Below are 17,376 nucleotides of genomic sequence, written 5' to 3' on the forward strand. Positions count from 1 at the left end.
GCTTCGAACGAGTACTTTCCGGCAGTCGCGTCGCCCGAGAGCGAGCTGCACGGAGAAGAAGGAGTTGGTGAAACAAAAGATCCTGCAGCGCTCTTCGTTTCGAAGGAGGTGCCTCTGGAGGAAAATGGAATCATGGTGCCGACCAATACCAACAGGACTTGTGTGCCCATGGGCGCGGAAACCGGTCCCAACGAGGCCGTTGAGGAGCAGACACAGGAACCCAAAGATGCTCTTGTTTCCCCGCGGGCCCCGGACGTTATCGCACTGCCTCCGGTAGACGGCGCCCGGGCGGCAATGCCTGCCGAGGTCAGCGGCACGCGTGTCACGGCCGCTTCCGATGCTCCAGCCCCTTGGAGCGCGTCAGAGGCTCCAACAGTGCACGGAGCGCTTCCTCCGTTACTTGGGCTGCAGGCGCTTCCTATGCTCGGAGGCGCTGTCGTGAACGACCGTTCTGCACGCCCTGCTTCGTCGCTCGGCATGTCGCTGCCTACTCGTTCCTCGTTCGTGCTCGAGACACGCCCAGTAACCTCGCTCGGGACACGCGCACTCGAGCCCGAGGCTTCTGGGTCGCCTGTTGGACCGTCTGCGGACCTGTCTCTCGTTGACGCACGTCCGCCTGAACGAGCGGCGCAAAATACCACCTTCCGCCCTGCGCCGCTCCCCAAAAGCCAGAGCAGCGTACGTAAAAGCCCCAGTGTGCCTGCTATTGCCACGCCGCCGCCACGCCATCTGCGTGGCTACTTGGCGCATACAAGCCTTGGGGCCAAGCGGCGTTTCCGCCCGCGTGCCTCTGCGGTCTACTGGGCAGAGCTTCGAAACGGCTCGCTGCGTCTCTATGAAACCGACGAGGGCCCCTACAAAGACGAAACATCGGACGAGGGTGCAGTGGAGCACTATGCTCTCGTCCATACGCTTGCCAAACTCGTGCCGGTCGTCACGCCCGGCATGCACCATGCCTTTGACCTCGTCCTCGCCGACTCCACCGTCCGCCGATTCCAAGCGAGCGACGATGGCGAGACGCGGCGATGGGCCGAGCTGTGTAATCTGTGTGCTGCAGAGCAGAGTTGCATCCCTCAGCAGGATGAGCCCAGCCACACCAACTTCGGCTGGAATGAAGTCGGGCGCGCGCCGTCCCCCCCCTTGGCGCCGCGCAAGCCCTGGCGTGCGCTCGTGCGCCTCTTTCGGTCGAGCCGCAGCGAGCCCCGTGAGCAGCTCAGCGACTGGGTCGTACCCTCTGCGCCGCTATGGCCCAGCGACCGTGAACCCCAGGTGCAATGCACGCAGCTGGCGCGGCACAAAGCCAACCTCGAGCAGGCGCTGAGCGAGCACACCCAAGTGCGTCAGGCCATGCTTGAACTATGGGGATCCAACGCCGCTGCTCGTCAAAAAGCGCTAGAGAACTGGGATCGTCGGTATTCCTACCTCACGCACGAGCTCCACAAGTTTTCCACCTACCATACCACGCTGGCCCACGCGCTCGCCGCGGCGCGATCGGTGCGCACGGACCCTTTGTAGATCGTACTAAAACTGCGGTAGTCCTCCCTTGCAGGGTGGAGGTTACTCAAAATGCGCGAATTTCTGCAGGGGTAGAGTTCCCCTTGCCTGGCTGCAGCAAGCTCCACTTGTATGTATGTATCTGCTAAATTCTACGCAGGAAGCTGCAGCCATGGCTCCCTGCAGGAGCCCGGGCATTGCAGCCGTGGACCGCAGGCTTCAAAGAAGGCTTATTGCAGGCAGTTGCATTTTGCCTCCTCCCTCGTCGAGCACATCGCCCCTCGCGGCGCTTTGGTATAACGCGGATCGAGCCCCTGGCAGATCCTTGCTCCTCTGCACGCGTATCGTGCATCCATTGCCCAGTGCTCCGGCGTGCCCTGCAGCCCACCACCGCCGACCCCTATTTTTGTGCATCGCTGCACAGACAGGCGCAGTTGAGTGCGAAGAAGAGCTGCAAGCTGTTACTTGGTACGTGGGGAACACCGCCTTTCTCTCCGGGACGGATGCTAACTCAAGACAGCTTCTCTTCGTGCCATTGATCCTTGTCTGGCTCCCGACTCACGTCCTTACCCTCCCTAACAATCCGTCACAGACCTTGTGTTTCTCGGCTCTAATTGTCGCTGGCTCGCGATTAGACTTGGAGATTGTGCAGTAAGCACCACAAGCCTGCTTTCTCCCCCCGCAGATCCCGCTCATCTTCCTTTTCTGCGCCTTATACCATGTCTGCTACGCCTAGCTCGATCTCGAGCAGCGCTATGCGCCGTCACCCGGCCAGCCTGCTGCCCCGCATTGTCCACAACCCCTCGATTACGGACCTCATTCGGTGCCCCGTGTCCCGGGATATGGTGGCCTACATTGCGAAGCAGGCCACAGACGTGATTCAATGCTCGCCTGCTGGTCAGAGTGAGCAGAGTCAGGACCAGCAGTGCGCACCGCGGATCCAAAACCTTCCGACCTTGGAAGCGTTCATTATGATGCTTGTGGAGAAGAGTAACGTGCAAGTCCCTACGCTGCTGAGCACGCTCGTTTACCTCGAGCGCCTCAAGTTCCGCCTGCCGCGCGTCGCGAAGGGTATGCCGTGCACGCTCCACCGCGTCTTTCTTGCGACGCTCATCGTCGCAGCAAAGAATCTCAACGATTCTTCGCCAAAGAACAAGCACTGGACCCGCTACTGCGTATACTTCTCGCAGGCCGAGGTGAACTTGATGGAAAAGCAGCTACTCTATCTGCTGGACTATGATCTCCGCATTGAGGAGGAAGAAATCACATTCCACTTCTCGCCCTTTTTCCGTCGCTTTGAGACTCGCGCTGATGCTGGCCGCCGCGAGATGTTCTTGCGCGGCTGCGAGGCTGGTCGCGAGTGCGAGCGGTACGCGCGTGCTTCGGAACGCCGCGTTGCTCTGCGCAACTTGCCTGCGTCGCAAGTTCCGTGCTGGAACAAGCATACGACGACCGACTCGCCGAAGCGCGTGTCGAAGATCGACCCCAACCGCCTGTCGGCACCGCTGCTTACGCCGACTGCTGCACTCAAATCGATGACGTATCACTCGCGCAGCAACTCGTCCATCTCGTCCGAGGCCGAGCTCACCGACGACAACGGCTCTGCCTCGTCGTCGCCCGACGACGAGGCACGCGACCTGGACGAGAATGACCGCTTCCACTCGACTTCGCGTTTGGTGAACCAGATGCAGATGCACTCGCTCGAGTCCAACTTGCCACGGTCGCAGTCGGCGATCATGTCCTCCATGCAGGGTGGCGTGGACCACACACCGCCTCGCATCATCTCTCACCAATCGATCCAGAACCTGCAGGCGGTTGCCAAGCCCGCGTCATACGTCACGACCTTGTCCAACGAGGGTACACCGGTGCGCAACGGCAAGACGGTGCGCGCGATCCAGGTCGCCTCGGACGGAATGCAGCGGTATCTTACCTCGGTCATTCCCTCGGGACTGAAGCGCACGGGGTCTAGAGTGCAGATGCGTCCCCGGACAGATGCGCCTTACTATGCCGAGCAATGACGGCCCTGGGCTTCGTCGCCAGTCTGGAACGGTGCGATGAGATACATTTCCCCCTCCCCTCACCCATCTGCCCCCAACCCCCCCTTTCTCCGCCGTCAGGTCGGTTTTGATAATCTGCCTGGTTCTTTCTAGGGAACACTGGCTCTCGACTGGTTCTAGACTATGTGTTCCAAAGTGAGAACGTGTATAGGTGCGAGAGATATATGCCATAGCCCTCTGGATACGGACCGCTGGGTCTGCGAAAGATAATGGTCCGAATTGCACGAATAACAACTCGGCCGATGGAGCCGTCCCAACGTGGAGGACGTGCACCTTCCCCACCAACACTGTCATCATTCTCGTCGTCTTGGCGCAGCGTTGTGTAGGGTGCCATGCCCATCCAGTTGAATGATGCACTCGACCGAATTCGGGACATTGTTCCCCAGGAGCCCATGGCTTGGCAGCGGATTCAGGCATACATGATGCTCTCTGTTCCTCTACAAACATTGTGGTTTGGCGATACACAGGGCGAAGCAGGTTCCCTGCCCATGCGGATCCGCCCAGTGATGATCTTGATCAATGTAGCTGTGTTGGTTCTCCTAGGCCTCCTTGGGTACGTTGATGGCCTTCTCACACTAGCTTCCATCCATCAGCACAAGACTATGTATACTTGAACGACAAAGTGATGCACTTTCTTGGTTTCATGATGGCCTCTTTTATGTGCTACATGATCTGGGACCTAGACGAGGTAGGTTGCCCAGCCCTGCTGACTTAGCCTGCGCGGCGCATTTGGATCTGGCGTTACATGCCTCTGGCCGTCTCCTTCGTTGCGAGCGTGCTTGTTGGCGCGATTGGTTCCGAGTTTGTGCAAAGCATGTTGCCCGTACGTCGTGCGTCCAACTCACCCTCAGTATAAGACGTTCCAGCTTGGCGACATTTTGGCCAATCTTGCAGGTTCGTCAATTGGCCTGTATGCAGCGTACCATTCCGAGCGCAAATATCGCGCACGCCGTGAAATTGAAACGCTGTACTCGCCTCTCCGCGCCGATACCAATCAGGCTGACGATATCTACGACGTGGGCGACTGGGGTGGGTCAGATACCAGCGATGTGCAAGATCACAGCAACATCCATGCACGTCCGTCCGATCGGCGTTTGTCGGCAATCTGGAGTGACCGGCCGTACGAAGCCCACCCTGCTCAAGTCAACAGTGCCGCCTCCGGGGGCACCTTTTTCATGCTCGACGACGAATCTGCTGATCCACAGCCCACTATGAAATAGACATCATGATGCAATTCCTACCGCTTCGGCTGTGTCCCAACTGATCGGACGCTGCACTCTCCATGCACTCCGCTGCGCCCAAACGGTCAGCAGACAATTTGATCCTGCACTCTGCCCTGGCCAAAAATTCAAATAGTCTTGCACGTGGGACGGGCGAACATTCTTGGCGTGGATTGGCTGGATAACCGGTGAATGGGAGAAAGTTGCCTAAGGAACCGAGTTTGGGCCAAGCCGGCAACGCCTTGCGAAATTATCTTGCCCTGTTGCGGCATCCTCAATATCTAAGCCAATCAAATGAATGCATTGATGTGACAGTACATTCACGGCGCGTTTCACCGTGCTAGTGCACTGCAAACTTAAAGACAAGCCCCCCTATCTGTCTTTATATTGTCTTCTCCTGAAACCATCAGTGGCGCAGACAAGATGACCGACACCCAGAATATCTCGAAGCCCCTCGTGAACAGTGAGGCCCTGAGCTTCATTGTCCACGTTCCGCTTGTCTCGGGCGCCGTGGACTACTCGTACTCTGTGATCAAGTCGCACTCTATTCTCTACCGCACCTTTTTGCTCGGCGAGAACGTGCTCGCCAAGTCGCTCGCCATTGCTGAGCCCATCACCTCGCGTCTGAGCACTCCCCTGAACAAGGCTGATGGTCTGGCTCTGCAGACTCTCACCTTTGCCAAGTCCAAGTTCCCCTACCCCTTCGAGGTGAAGTGGGACGATCTCTTTGCGATCGTGCAGAAGCCCGTTGACCAGGCCAACGGTGTGGTTTCCAACTACAGGAACTACGCCCAGGGCCTCTACGACACCCACGTGAAGGAGAACGCCAAGAACCTCTACGACCAGACGAACAAGGCTGTCGAGCAGCTGCAGCAGAACGAGAACGTGTACCTCCAGCGCGCCGGCAACACGATTGTCTCGATCAACGAGAACCTCACCAAGATCGCCCAGGACTGGTCCAAGAAGTCCAAGGCTGAGGTCGCTGAGGGTGAGAAGAAGGCGCAGGGCCTTGTCAACAACCTCTTCTCTGAACTCGAGAACCTGCAGAAGTTCGCCAAAGGCCTGCCTACCGAGGGCCAGAAGCGCCTTGCTCCCATCATCGACACCTTCTCCTCTACCTACAAGGAGGTGTACACCGAGGCCTTTGACTCGAAGCTCCCCATCCAGGAGCGCGTCACCAAGGTGACTTCGTACCTGCGCAGCGAGACCCTTCCTGCCCTTCACAAGGTATGTACGAAAACCTATCACGATACTAACTACCAGGCTCTCCTCCAGTCTGTGCACGAGGCAGAGGCTGCTGCTGGCAAGTCCGAGAAGGAGATCTCCTCGAAACTCGATGAGGTTGCCAAGGAGATTGCTCCCTCCAAGTAAATGGAGCCACTTAGTTGAAGTCTTTGATAGGTTTCGCTGTTTCGTAAACCCTCCTTCCTAATCGTTCCAATATCACTTTTTAATGCATGTCGCAAAAAATAACCTATGTGCAGCGCGCAATGCTATCCGGCGGACTGCAGGCGTGCAGGCGCACGGTCATGAGACACTGCGTCGGTGCACCGTGCGAGCTCCACAGGCGCTGCTCATTTTATGCCACGTGGTACGGGAGGACCCTGGCGGCCAACGGGGGTTGCCGGGATTTGCCGCGTGGCAATTGGCCCAAGCGGAACCCGGTTGTGCCGTGCGGGCGCGGAGAATTGCTTCCTTCCGATTCAACACTCACGATGGAGGAATACCAGACGGCTACTACCGACATTATTACGCTTTCGCGCCACGTCCTCAGCGAGGGCGCGAAGCTTGCTGGTCGCCGTGAGGTGACTGGCGAGTTCACGCTGCTGCTGAACTCGCTCCAGACCACCTGCAAGGTGATCGAGAACCTGGTGCGCAAGGCGCGTCTGAACAACATGATTGGCGTCGCTGGTAACCAGAACATCCAGGGCGAGGACCAGAAGAAGCTCGACGTCATCTCGAACGATGTCATGGTCAACGCTCTGATCGCTTCGGGCCAATCGGCCGTGCTCGTGTCCGAGGAGGAGGAGCACGCGATCATTGTGGGCGAAAAGCAGTCGAACCAGGTCGGCAAGTACTGCATTGTGTTCGATCCTCTGGACGGCTCGAGCAACATTGACGCCGGTGTGAACATCGGTACCATCTTTGGTATCTACATGATCGAGCCTGGCTCGACTGGTTCGGTCAAGGACGTGCTCCGCCCCGGTAGCGAGATGGTCGCCGCCGGCTACTGCATGTACGGTTCGTCGGCCAACATTGTGCTCTCGACCGGCAGCGGTGTCGATGGTTTCACGCTCGACAACAGCGTCGGCGAGTTCATCCTGACCCACCCCAACATCCAGGTGCCCTCGCGTGGCAAGATCTACTCGATCAACGAGGGCAACAGCATGTACTACCACGAGCCCGTGATCAAGTACCTCGAGTCGGTCAAGTACCCCGAGGCGCCCAAGAAGCCCTACTCGGCCCGCTACATCGGTTCGATGGTGGCTGACGTGCACCGCACGCTCCTTTACGGTGGTATCTTCTGCTACCCCGCCGACAAGAAGTCGACCAAGGGTAAGCTGCGTCTGCTGTACGAGGCCTTCCCGATGGCCTTCCTCACGGAGCAGGCCGGCGGTCTCGCCACCACCGGTGAGAAGCGCGTGCTGGACGTCGTGCCGACTAGCATCCACGAGCGCTGCCCCATCTTCCTGGGTTCCAAGGAGGACGTGCAGGACCTGCTTTCCTTCTTCAAGCAGTAATGCCACCCATACCTAACTCTGCACAAATAGAAGCATGGGGTACAATGCTATCATTCATGGTATATAGTCGCGTACACTACAGCGCTGCACATAACCCTGTGCTTTGACTCGCAGTCTGCTCCGATGCATCGCCTTGCTCGTGCGTGACAATCGCATCACATGCATCCAGCGTATTCGTCACACAATCATTCACGCCCACACCCGCGTAGCTAAAGCCCAGCAAGGTCAGGCGGTCGCGCCAGCGTGGGTCGTGTACGAGCACATCGTGGACCTCTTGCATACGTGCAGGGTGGCCCACGAGGTACTGTGGAATGGTATTCTCCAGCACACGGCCCCGAAGCAGCCGGAGATGCGTCTGCAAGACGGAGGAGGGCACACCCAGCATGTTTTCGAGGGTGCGCAGGGCGCGCTGCTCAATCTCGTCGACCGAGGGGAGCTCTTCCCGCTGCTTGCCTCGCCAGTACGGTCCGCCGAGCATCACGGTGAGCTTGATGAAAGGGGGACGACCATCCGCACCCGGCGTACCTTGGTTAGGCATCGCATCGCTGTCCAGTACTACGCCCAGGATCTCGTCTTGGTTGTTGGACGCACTGCGGGGAACCAAAAATCCAAAGCCACGGATCGGAAGCTCGTACTGCATTGAGGATGCATCGGGGGGCGCAAGTACGACGTCCACTACACTCATCGTTGCCGACGGGTTGTAGCCGAGGTGCGGGATCTCGGGGAGAAGAGGAGCCAGCTTAGCAGACGGCAGCGCCGCAAGAAGGCGGTCGGCGAAAAGCGGTGCCTTTTCGTTGGCAAGGTGCAGCTCCACGCCATCCGGACTTGCCTCAATTTTCTCGCACGCTGCATCCATACGCAGCTCCACGTGAGGCGCCGCAATGAGGTGGTCTTGCAATGCAGCGATAATCTCGCCAAGGCCGTTGGGAAACGAATAGATGCTCGTGCTTTTCACCATGTCCAGCAAAGCAGGAGGGAGGCGTTGGGAAACACGCGCCGCTTTTTCCTTCTCCTCTGCCCATCGATTCCGCAGCCCTGCACGGTATCGTGAGTTGAGCTTCTTGCCAAAGGGCATCGCCGCACGCAACAGACTGCCGTGCGTCTGTTCCATGTCCACGAGGTTGGGCATCACACTTTGGATGCTCAATTCTCGCGTGTCACCGGCATAAATCCCGTGGATCATGGCCGATGCCATATTTTCCGCCATCGGCTTGCCTGCGCGCCGCGACAGGAAGTCGTGCACCGATTCGTCTTCGGATGTTGTCCGGCGTTCGACCAACGGCTCACGGAACAGGCCAGGGAGCGTCGCACGCACCAGGGGCAGGCGCATCATTGCGAAAAGTGCAGAGAAAGGCGAAGAAGGGAGCCGGTTCAGGCGTCCGTTGTGGTATAGAAACCGGTTCTTTGCCGATGGAGAGTTCTTGGGGACCAACACCATTCTGTCGGTCAGGGAGAGCTGGTCGAGCTGCGTCAGAAATAGGGCATACCATTTCAAGTGTACGCAGCCCTTTGTACCGAGACGGCATCAGACTCCGTGGCCCGCTCTCGAGCAGGGCCGTGGCGTCGCTCTTGGCATCAGCATGAACAGGCACACGTTCGCTGTGCATCCAGCCTCCGAGCCGTTTTTGCGCCTCGAGCACCACGATTTTATAACGTTGAGGATCCAGCTGACGAGATAAGGAAAATGCCGCAGAAAGGCCTGCGATACCGCCACCCAGCACGGCGACGGTCCGGCGGCTCACCCCCTCGGCCATGGCAACTGGGTGGTCTGATCGTTCGTATTGTGGAGTAGTCACGTGAATTCTGGTTGGTAATCGCCGGCGCGGGACGGACCGGATTGGCGGCGCGCGAACCTATTTTCAATCGTCTTCCACCAAGTTGGCGATCGTGACCATGGCCTCTGTACGTATTAATTGCGCGCGTGCGGACAGAATGCTGACCAGCGGCTGTGCAGAAGTCTATTTCGCTTGCGAACTTCATCCAGTCTTCGCCGACGCTGCTGAAGCTTGTTCAGCCGGTCGCGAACGCGTACGCGCAGACTGCTGGCTACCGCCAGTTCGGTCTCCGCTACGACGACCTCCTCGAGGAGGAGAACCACCAGATGCAGAAGGTACGTTTGCACAAGCCCGCGCGCATGAACGGGACTAACCGCGCCAACAGGCTATCTCGCGTCTTGAGCCGATTGAGGGCTACGACCGCGCCTACCGCATGCGGCGCGCGGTTCAGTGCTCGATCCTCCAGCGCAACCTTCCCAAGGAGCAGTGGATCACCCCCGAGGATGTACGTTACTTTTTCGCAGCAGCTGACCTCAGGACGTCCGCTACATCACTCCCCTCGTGGAGCAGATCCAGAAGGCTGACGACGAGCGGGCTAACTTTGACACGATGAAGGTCACCAAGTCTAGCCACTAAGCGCGTCACGATGTATCCCACTTTTATATCACCGTCCTGTCGTAGTGTACGGCAGTGGCCATGTATCGGTACATAGGCCCAACATACATGGTTATGATACACTCCATTTGCGAGTGCAGAGAGCCTGCAGGCTTTCTGCCGTGCGCAAGTCAAGTACACGTTCTTTGTGCTTCTTACATAGCGCTCGCTTCGCACGGCTCTTCCGAGAGGGGACCACGGGCCCACTCGCTTGCCTCGCTCGACGCTTCTCCACACGTCCAGGCAGGCCCGTCCATTACGGCTGTAGTGGCTTGTGCAGGCACAAGCAAGTGTATTTTCCATGCACACTCGTCCGCGAGATACGGGCTCAGGCAGATCTCTGCCAGCTGAGCTGCTTTTCCTGTGCACCTGTGCGACGCTGTTCACGACTGTGTTTTCGTCGTATTCGATTTTGCTGCAGCTCAAAAATTATTACAAGCCGTACTGGCAGCGCTATGTTGTGCGCATCCTTGTGATGTAAGTGCTCCTGACTCACGTAGGCCGCTGCTCTATGCCATCGCATCAACCATTTCGCTCTTCTCGCTGCAGCTGGCAGAGATGATTGGACTCGTGCGGGATTTGTACGAGGTAGGTCGTCTGCGTCTGACCTCTGGCTTTTGTGATCTATTGTTTCTTCAACCTGCTGGTTGAGTACTTGGGCGGCGAGAGCAATATCCTGGCAATGCTGCGTGGCCGACCGCCCACGCCGCATCTGTTTCCACTCAACCTCTTTCTACCCCCTATGGATCTCAGCGACCCGTATACATTCTTGTACTTGAAACGGGGTATCCACCGTACGTATCAAACACGCTCACTCCAGAATATGTACAATTCAAGCCGATTCTGGCTGTTGCAACAGTCGTGCTTAAGATCCTCGGCAAGTACCAAGACGGACGTTTGAATGTGCAAAATGGATACACGTGGATTGCGCTGTTGTACAGTACGTATTCAAACGGTATGCTCACGCAGACATCTCTGTCTTTATTGCATTGTATGCACTGACCATCTTTTGGGTGTGTCTTCACAAGGAGCTGCAGCCGTTCCGTGTCGCTTCCAAGTTCCTCTGCGTGAAGGGCGTCATTTTCTTCAGTTTCTGGCAAGGACTGACCATATCCATCTTGGTCGCGGCAGGAATCATCCGGCACAGTACGTATCCCAGTGTTCTGACCCACAGTTGGCTCGGTGGTCGACGATATGTACCTCTCGGCCGCTTTGCAGGATACCTTGATCTGCCTGGAAATGCCCATCTTTGCAGTGGCTCATGCGTTTGCATTCTCCTATCACGATTATGTTCAGCCTCCCGAGAAGCTGGCGGGGCGCATGCCGTTCTTGTACGCAATGAGGGACAGCTTCGATGTGGGCGATATCGTGGCAGACACCATTGCTACATTCCACGGCACGGAGTACACGTACCGGTTGGCTGAACCTAACGACTCTACAATGCACCACGCATACGCGTTTGAGCGCCGAAGCCGAGCGGGATTGCGCTATACAGAACAGGGCAAGGGAAAATACTGGGTGCAAGGTGCGCCCAACGCGCCGATCGAATCACACGGTGTCCCAGGTCGTGTTTCTAGTCCTGTTCCTGTCCATGGATCAAATGAGCAGACTCCTCTTATGCAAGGCAAATCACCTGCATCGCAATACACTGCTATTCAAGTTTCGGACGAGGGCGCCGAATCGATTCATTTTGATGGCCCGAGCGAGGACGAGCAAAGTTCGTATGACATGGCTCGCAAGCTTCCTTTTGGAGATTATAGATACCCCTGTATTGGACCGTAATGGTTTACAGTTTATAATGAATGGACTAGCTCTCTACACTGCTCTGGAACCTCACGTTCGGCAATGGGTCCACGGTGGGATTCCTTCCACCTCCACTTCAAAGCGCAACTTCAAAAAAAAAATGTAGCTCAGGACGGTTTCGATCCGTCGACCTTGGGGTGCCGCATATTAATATGAGCCCCACATGCTATCCACTGCACCACCGAGCTGCACGTTGAGAAATAAGGGTGCTCATTGACTATTTAGTCTCTAGGACAATCAGACGCAGTGGCCCCGACTCGCCTAGCCACGGCCACTGCCTATGCCCCGGCATATCACACGAAGCGCCGAGCTACCCTTACTGCGTCGGGCTTCAATAGTAGCAAAGAAAGACCTTTTTCGATCAACACTGTAGTCAAGGAGCAAGGACAGCCTTCACGCGCCTTGGGCGCGGGGAAGAGGATACCCAGGGAAACGCTTGAGACTGTTTACCTTCATATACAATTAATAGCGGTGAGATTATAAGTTGCGTTCTGCGTAGTTTAGTGGCTATGACGGGTCCTTGTCATGAAGGCTTGTCCCGATTGTTCGGACCAGACCCGGGTTCAATTCCCGGCGCGGAAGCTTTTTTTATGGGTGATGCTCCGCCCTCTCCACTTTTTTGTTGGTCCTGGTCCGAGCGTAGTTCGAGGGGATGAAGGACGTGGTATCTACTGGAGCTGTGCACTAGCATCGGTCAACAAACGCCATGCAGACTCGGGGTTCCTGCCCAAGCCCGTCGGCTCTTGCTTTGCGCGCCTTGCCGCAACCTTAGGAAGGTCGGACAAGCCTTTGACGACATGAAGCCAACCTTGCGACACGTCTTGCTGGAAGCGACGGGCTTGGCCAGGAGCAAACTGCTGAGAGATACGGGCATCTGGATGTCAGGAATAGGTACGTACTCGGCATAAGAATACGCTCGACAACGGCTTTGCTCAGACTTTCGGCAACATGACGGTACAATGGCAGCAGCAGCGTAGGCGGAAGAAGCTGGACCATTTCCGAGAGCAAAGACGAGAGTTTGGACAGTGCTGGCAAGAGCTCGCGCGTAGGGATATCCTGACCGGATGTTTCCTCTTCTTCTGCGTCTTCGTCTTGTCCCACCTCGGGAGTTTCGTCGCGGTCCCAGCGTCTGTGTAAGTGTATGACACGTACCGAACAATATACGGCCGCATCTGCTCGAGAACCTCTGAAACGACCAGGCGTTCAATGCCCCGTTTCGAGCGTTCGGAGATTTCAGAAAAGCGGGTGCGGGCGCTATCCCAAATCCCTGGCACGTCTTCCAGAGGCGCTTCGGTGTCCGCCGTAGGCGGCTTGTCGGCGTCGTTGGCACCGGCGAGAGGACGCAACGTCGCAGCGGCGGTAGCGCCACGCTGCAACCCCCGCTTCAGTGCCGAAATTAAGCTTGCCGAGTCGAGCTCATCGTTACTCTGCGACGGGAGCATGAGCCCGTAGAGCGCCGAGTTCTTGTCCAGCATCGACACATCCTGCCCCATGCTCAGGAAGAAGGACGATTCCGACCATTCCTCGAGCTGCTGCGCGACATACTCTGCCGAAAGCAGTGCCTTGGCGACGCGGCTGAGACCCTTGGTGCCCCGCACCACATCGTTGCCCGAGCCGGCCGACAGCGAGCTAATTTCGCCAGGAATGGCTCGAGAAAAAGCGCCGCTCAAATTCTCAAATGCATCGAGATGGCGAACCAAGCGCATAGCAAACGCGCTCAGCAGCGGACGCTGCACGCGGATCACAAATGCACAGCGTTGTCCGAGCGAGTGCAGCGGCTGGTACCGCTCCGTGACGCCCAAGAGGATGTTCATGAGCGTGCCAGCGCAGCGCGTTGTCGTCTGTGCATCCGTAGCGGCCTCTGCATCGCCTGCATCGAGGCTAAGATCGTCTTCGTCCGTGAGCGTATCCGCCTGGACAAGTGCCCATGCACTGGGCGTCTCCAGCACGGTCTCGAAGCGGCGCTGTGCAAAGACACGCTCGCCATCGAGCCACTCTTGAAAGTAGGTATCGTTACCGAGGACTTCGTCCGCAAGGCATACTGCCCCTCGCCCTTCGGCCACAGCCGCGGCCGGACGGTACACTTCGCGCAGATCGGCGTCAAAGGTGAGGTACTGGAAGATGTTGTGTGCAAGCAATGCAGGCTGCTCGGCCAAGAGTTCCATCGAGGCGTGAATCTTGCGTCGCAGAGGGTACAGGACGCTGTGCAAGAGCTCTGCCGCGGTGTCCACGTAGATATGGCGCTGGCGGAAGGTCGTCACCGGCGGAATGGGCCGGCGGAGCCGTGTCAGCTCGGCGATTTCGCCGCCTGCCTGCCATGCGTCCGGCGCCGGGCGGAACAAGGCGCTGTTCATCTGGACCAGCGCCAGCATATGCCGCAGGAACCACTCCGGCTTGTCTAGTCGATTCGTCGAGCGGTCGCCGTCAAAGTGGTAGCGGAACCGCAAGAGGATCGGGTGAAAGAGAATCGTGACGGCCTCCAAAGGAACATACGCCTCCGAGCCCGGCTGGGCAACGGCCGCGTTTGCCGTCTCGGAGCCCGACACGGACGGGAGCGTGCGCACGGCGCTCGGCGCAGCCTGTATGCCAAGAGCAGCGGCCGTAAGCTGCAGCTCACACACGTCTACCCATGCATCCTTGAGGTCGGCGTGCGCCAAGAGCGAGAACGAGCCGAGGTCCGTGCGGTCTGCGTCCGGATTCTGGTGCTCGGGCGGAGGCCAGTGCATTTCGTCGAGCACGGCCCGCAGCTTGTCTGTATAGGCCGTGTGCAGGCGATTGTAGAGCGCGTCACGCCGTTGGACAAGCTCGTGCGTCGCACGCAGCGGCACGCTGGTCCCCTCGCCGCCCTCGCTCTGGGGCACCTGTTCGACGAGCGCCGCGAGCCGCTGCAGCGTGGCCATCTGGGTGCTCGACACGTCCTTCGCCGCGTCGGCCGCGTTTGTCGCGTCATCCGCTTCCGCAAGCAGCTGTGTACAAGTACGTGCAATGTACATCTGCGCGAGCGTGCTTGCGGTCGCCTCGTCCTTTGGCGTCTCCTCGACGGCTGTCGGCGCGCGGGTCGTCATGCCTTCGGCGAAGCGCTGCAGCGGCTCGGCAACGTCCTCGTCGACATTTTCCTCGCCCAGTGCCGTGCCCAGAAGTGCCCGCAGCTCCGACTCTGCCTTTTGGAGCCCCTGCATCGCCGCCTCATTGTCGGCGTTTACGCGCTCGCGCACGTCGCCGAGTGGATCGGTTGCGATGCGCTCGCCGAGCAGCGGGAGGAGGTGCAGATCGGCCGCGGTGCATGCCCAGCGCTGCACATCGCCTGTAAGTGGCGCATGTAGATACTCCTGGAGCCTGCTTGGCTCTGCATGCAGCTCCTCCGGGACGTATTCCGGCACGGCCCAACGCACGTCGGCCATCGCAGTGGAGTGCCGCACGGCCAAGGGACGAAAGCCACGTGGCTCTTCTTCGCCCTTTCTCGACGATGTCTGGCTCGTACCTGTACGTGGCGCTGCTGACCTAGCTCTGCCCAGCCCGGCTTTCTGAACAACAACGCCTCCCGCCGCCCCGAGGAGCCGCAGTCGTGGCTCGCGCGTTTCTGGGCCGAGGAGTTTAGCAACCCCGCCAAGCTGTGGGGCAACCTGTCGGTTGCGTGGAGCGTCGGCTTCTTTGCCCTCGGCGTCGTCTTTGTGCGCAAGGCGGGCTGGATCCTCGCGCCTGCCTTCTAACTATGATTCGTCCATATCACTGGGCTGCAGTGCGCGACGCACCAGCTCCTGGACCATGGAGGCGTCTCCTTTGTACTCGGAGCTACGCACCCGTAGCGTGTAGGCGACTGTATTAGCACACACACGTACCATCCTCGACCTTGCGCAAGGAAGTAAAAGAGACCTGCTGCTTCTTGCGGATCTCGGCTTGGAATGGGGCCAGAGGCTCGAGCGCCTCGTAAATCGCCCGCTGCATCCCCACGACGCGCGCAATGATCGACGACGCATTCGGACTCGCGACCGAGTTGATTGCAAAGCGCATCAGCTCGCCAGTCAGATCAGAAAGGCCCAAGAGGTAGCGCATGGGTGTAATGTACAGGAGCTGTGTCAGCACGGCGACGTACGATGCCTTGCTCGGTCGACAGCGCGGCCTGTAGGACAGACAGGGGGATGAGTGCGTCATGCTCCAAAAAGTAGAGAAACGAGGCGCCTTCAATCTGGGTCAGCCGTGCAGCGCACCATTTCCTCGAGCGACGCGCCGACAAAGCGCTCAAAACGCAGCATATTCGGACTCGGCTGCGCGCTCGTACTCGCGAGCTCTTCGACATCGGCACACGACCGCAGCATCGCGTACACTTCCTCGAGCTTTGTGTGTGCGTCGCGCAGCAGCTTGGCATTGGCCTCGCGCCCAGGCTCGGTCGGCCAGCCGTGCGCGACAGAGTAGCGGTGCAGGTGGAAAATGAGTTTCTTGGAAAGCGCAGTCACATCGCGCGACGTCTTGATCAGGCGCTCACGGCGGTCATTCTGGATGAGTACGGCGACGTACATAGGCATCGATCTCGTCGCGGTACGCCTCAAAGACACTCGGCAGTCCCTCGGCCATTGCGGCGCAGCTGGACGTGCGCCGATCGGCGCCCGATCGCTCAAATTTTGTCTTGTCCACGATGCCGCCGGCAGCGAAAGGGCAGAAGCATACGACGTTTGACGACGATGATCTCGAGCCAGAGTTTGGCGAGGGCTTTGAGGGCGAGGAGATGAATGAGTTTGATGAGAAGGACGAGGACGAGGACGAGGACGAGGACGAGGATGACGAGGGCGAAGCGCAAGATGACGACTCAGGCTCGGACGTCGAAGAGATTGCCACGTCGTCGACACGCAAGCAGGCGCGGCAGCAGACCGCAAGCGCACAGAAGCGCAAGGAACAGTATGTTTCTATACTGACACAGGGAAAACGCTGCGCGACGTGCCAAAGAGCAGCGGAAAGCCAAGCCCGCTCATACTTCGCGCCGGGCACGACGTGTGCAGGCAGAGGAGGATGACGAGGATGACGAGGAGGACGAGGAGGACGAGGACGAGAAACACGAGGACGCAGGCGAGTCGACTGCGACGCGTCTGGACCCTGCGCTCTTTGCCGCTGCCTTTGCACGCCACGACGCCGCTGCTCGGCAGGCGCTGCAGCCCCGCGAGGCACCGAAAAAGAAGCGCATGGCACGCGGCCGCGATGGCCAGCCGATGATGCGTGTGCAAGGCGAGCAGACGCTTGTGCGTGCGCTTTCGCCGGAGCGCGATATTGACGTCGTGGATACGCCGCTCGAGCATACTCCGTTGGACCCCGGCCGGGCGCTGCCGACGGCGCGCGAGCGTGCCTATCGGAAACGCAAGCTGGGCCTGCGTGCCTCGGATGTGCGCGCGACGGCGATCGACGGCGGCAAGAAGCGCGCCGAGAAGCCTGCCAAGGACGCCAGTGACCCGCTGGGCATGAACGACCCAGCGTTTATGCCTGGCGGTGAGTTTGCGCACCTAGCGCGGCGAACGCGCTCGAAGCGGCCACGCGCATCCTCGACCTCGGCCGGAGCACGGGGTGCCGGTGGGCGTGTGCAAGCGCCGCATGCTCCGCGGATGGGCCCTGCGCAAAACTTTGCGCGGTCGCGTGGGTAGAATAG

At 58.8% G+C, this 17,376-nt stretch overlaps 11 protein-coding genes and 2 non-coding genes across 13 annotated transcripts; 9 read left to right on the forward strand and 4 right to left on the reverse strand.

Annotated features, from left to right (window-relative positions):
* Positions 1-477: 477 nt before the first annotated feature.
* MJAP1_003039 (uncharacterized protein) lies at positions 478-1,515 on the forward strand (the record flags this gene model as incomplete). The annotated part of the gene is made up of 1 exon (XM_060266971.1): positions 478-1,515. The coding sequence occupies one exon, from the start codon at positions 478-480 to the stop codon at positions 1,513-1,515; it is 1,038 nt and encodes a 345-aa protein (XP_060122954.1).
* A 698-nt stretch (positions 1,516-2,213) lies between these two features.
* On the forward strand, positions 2,214-3,512 carry MJAP1_003040 (uncharacterized protein; the record flags this gene model as incomplete). Its single annotated transcript, XM_060266972.1, has 1 exon — positions 2,214-3,512. The coding sequence occupies one exon, from the start codon at positions 2,214-2,216 to the stop codon at positions 3,510-3,512; it is 1,299 nt and encodes a 432-aa protein (XP_060122955.1).
* A 1,682-nt stretch (positions 3,513-5,194) lies between these two features.
* MJAP1_003041 (uncharacterized protein) lies at positions 5,195-6,142 on the forward strand (the record flags this gene model as incomplete). Its single annotated transcript, XM_060266973.1, has 2 exons — positions 5,195-5,998; positions 6,047-6,142. 2 exons carry the CDS (start codon positions 5,195-5,197, stop codon positions 6,140-6,142), a joined length of 900 nt encoding a protein of 299 aa, XP_060122956.1.
* Positions 6,143-6,486: 344 nt separating this feature from the next.
* FBP1 (fructose-bisphosphatase) lies at positions 6,487-7,512 on the forward strand (the record flags this gene model as incomplete). Its single annotated transcript, XM_060266974.1, has 1 exon — positions 6,487-7,512. One exon carries the CDS (start codon positions 6,487-6,489, stop codon positions 7,510-7,512), a length of 1,026 nt encoding a protein of 341 aa, XP_060122957.1.
* Positions 7,513-7,588: 76 nt separating this feature from the next.
* MJAP1_003043 (uncharacterized protein) lies at positions 7,589-9,119 on the reverse strand (the record flags this gene model as incomplete). The annotated part of the gene is made up of 2 exons (XM_060266975.1): positions 7,589-8,977; positions 9,000-9,119. The coding sequence occupies 2 exons, from the start codon at positions 9,117-9,119 to the stop codon at positions 7,589-7,591; spliced, it is 1,509 nt and encodes a 502-aa protein (XP_060122958.1).
* Positions 9,120-9,405: 286 nt separating this feature from the next.
* QCR7 (Cytochrome b-c1 complex subunit 7) lies at positions 9,406-9,923 on the forward strand (the record flags this gene model as incomplete). Its single annotated transcript, XM_060266976.1, has 4 exons — positions 9,406-9,414; positions 9,467-9,622; positions 9,673-9,792; positions 9,825-9,923. 4 exons carry the CDS (start codon positions 9,406-9,408, stop codon positions 9,921-9,923), a joined length of 384 nt encoding a protein of 127 aa, XP_060122959.1.
* A 473-nt stretch (positions 9,924-10,396) lies between these two features.
* On the forward strand, positions 10,397-11,048 carry MJAP1_003045 (uncharacterized protein; the record flags this gene model as incomplete). Its single annotated transcript, XM_060266977.1, has 4 exons — positions 10,397-10,401; positions 10,442-10,529; positions 10,779-10,881; positions 11,032-11,048. 4 exons carry the CDS (start codon positions 10,397-10,399, stop codon positions 11,046-11,048), a joined length of 213 nt encoding a protein of 70 aa, XP_060122960.1.
* Positions 11,049-11,847: 799 nt separating this feature from the next.
* Positions 11,848-11,932, reverse strand: MJAP1_003046. Its single transcript has one exon. It is a non-coding gene; the product is annotated as a tRNA-Met (tRNA).
* Positions 11,933-12,233: 301 nt separating this feature from the next.
* MJAP1_003047 lies at positions 12,234-12,326 on the forward strand. Its single transcript has one exon. It is a non-coding gene; the product is annotated as a tRNA-Asp (tRNA).
* Positions 12,327-12,412: 86 nt separating this feature from the next.
* On the reverse strand, positions 12,413-15,145 carry MJAP1_003048 (uncharacterized protein; the record flags this gene model as incomplete). Its single annotated transcript, XM_060266978.1, has 3 exons — positions 12,413-12,467; positions 12,640-12,873; positions 12,897-15,145. 3 exons carry the CDS (start codon positions 15,143-15,145, stop codon positions 12,413-12,415), a joined length of 2,538 nt encoding a protein of 845 aa, XP_060122961.1.
* Positions 15,146-15,210: 65 nt separating this feature from the next.
* Positions 15,211-15,454, forward strand: MJAP1_003049 (uncharacterized protein; the record flags this gene model as incomplete). Its single annotated transcript, XM_060266979.1, has 2 exons — positions 15,211-15,227; positions 15,250-15,454. 2 exons carry the CDS (start codon positions 15,211-15,213, stop codon positions 15,452-15,454), a joined length of 222 nt encoding a protein of 73 aa, XP_060122962.1.
* Positions 15,455-15,566: 112 nt separating this feature from the next.
* Positions 15,567-16,316, reverse strand: MJAP1_003050 (uncharacterized protein; the record flags this gene model as incomplete). The annotated part of the gene is made up of 4 exons (XM_060266980.1): positions 15,567-15,815; positions 15,838-15,930; positions 15,953-16,237; positions 16,260-16,316. 4 exons carry the CDS (start codon positions 16,314-16,316, stop codon positions 15,567-15,569), a joined length of 684 nt encoding a protein of 227 aa, XP_060122963.1.
* Positions 16,317-16,377: 61 nt separating this feature from the next.
* Positions 16,378-17,371, forward strand: MJAP1_003051 (uncharacterized protein; the record flags this gene model as incomplete). Its single annotated transcript, XM_060266981.1, has 2 exons — positions 16,378-16,637; positions 16,660-17,371. The coding sequence occupies 2 exons, from the start codon at positions 16,378-16,380 to the stop codon at positions 17,369-17,371; spliced, it is 972 nt and encodes a 323-aa protein (XP_060122964.1).
* Positions 17,372-17,376: the final 5 nt, after the last annotated feature.

The sequence above is a fragment of the Malassezia japonica genome, chromosome 5 (assembly GCF_029542785.1).
Source record: "Malassezia japonica chromosome 5, complete sequence".
NCBI lineage: Eukaryota > Fungi > Basidiomycota > Malasseziomycetes > Malasseziales > Malasseziaceae > Malassezia > Malassezia japonica.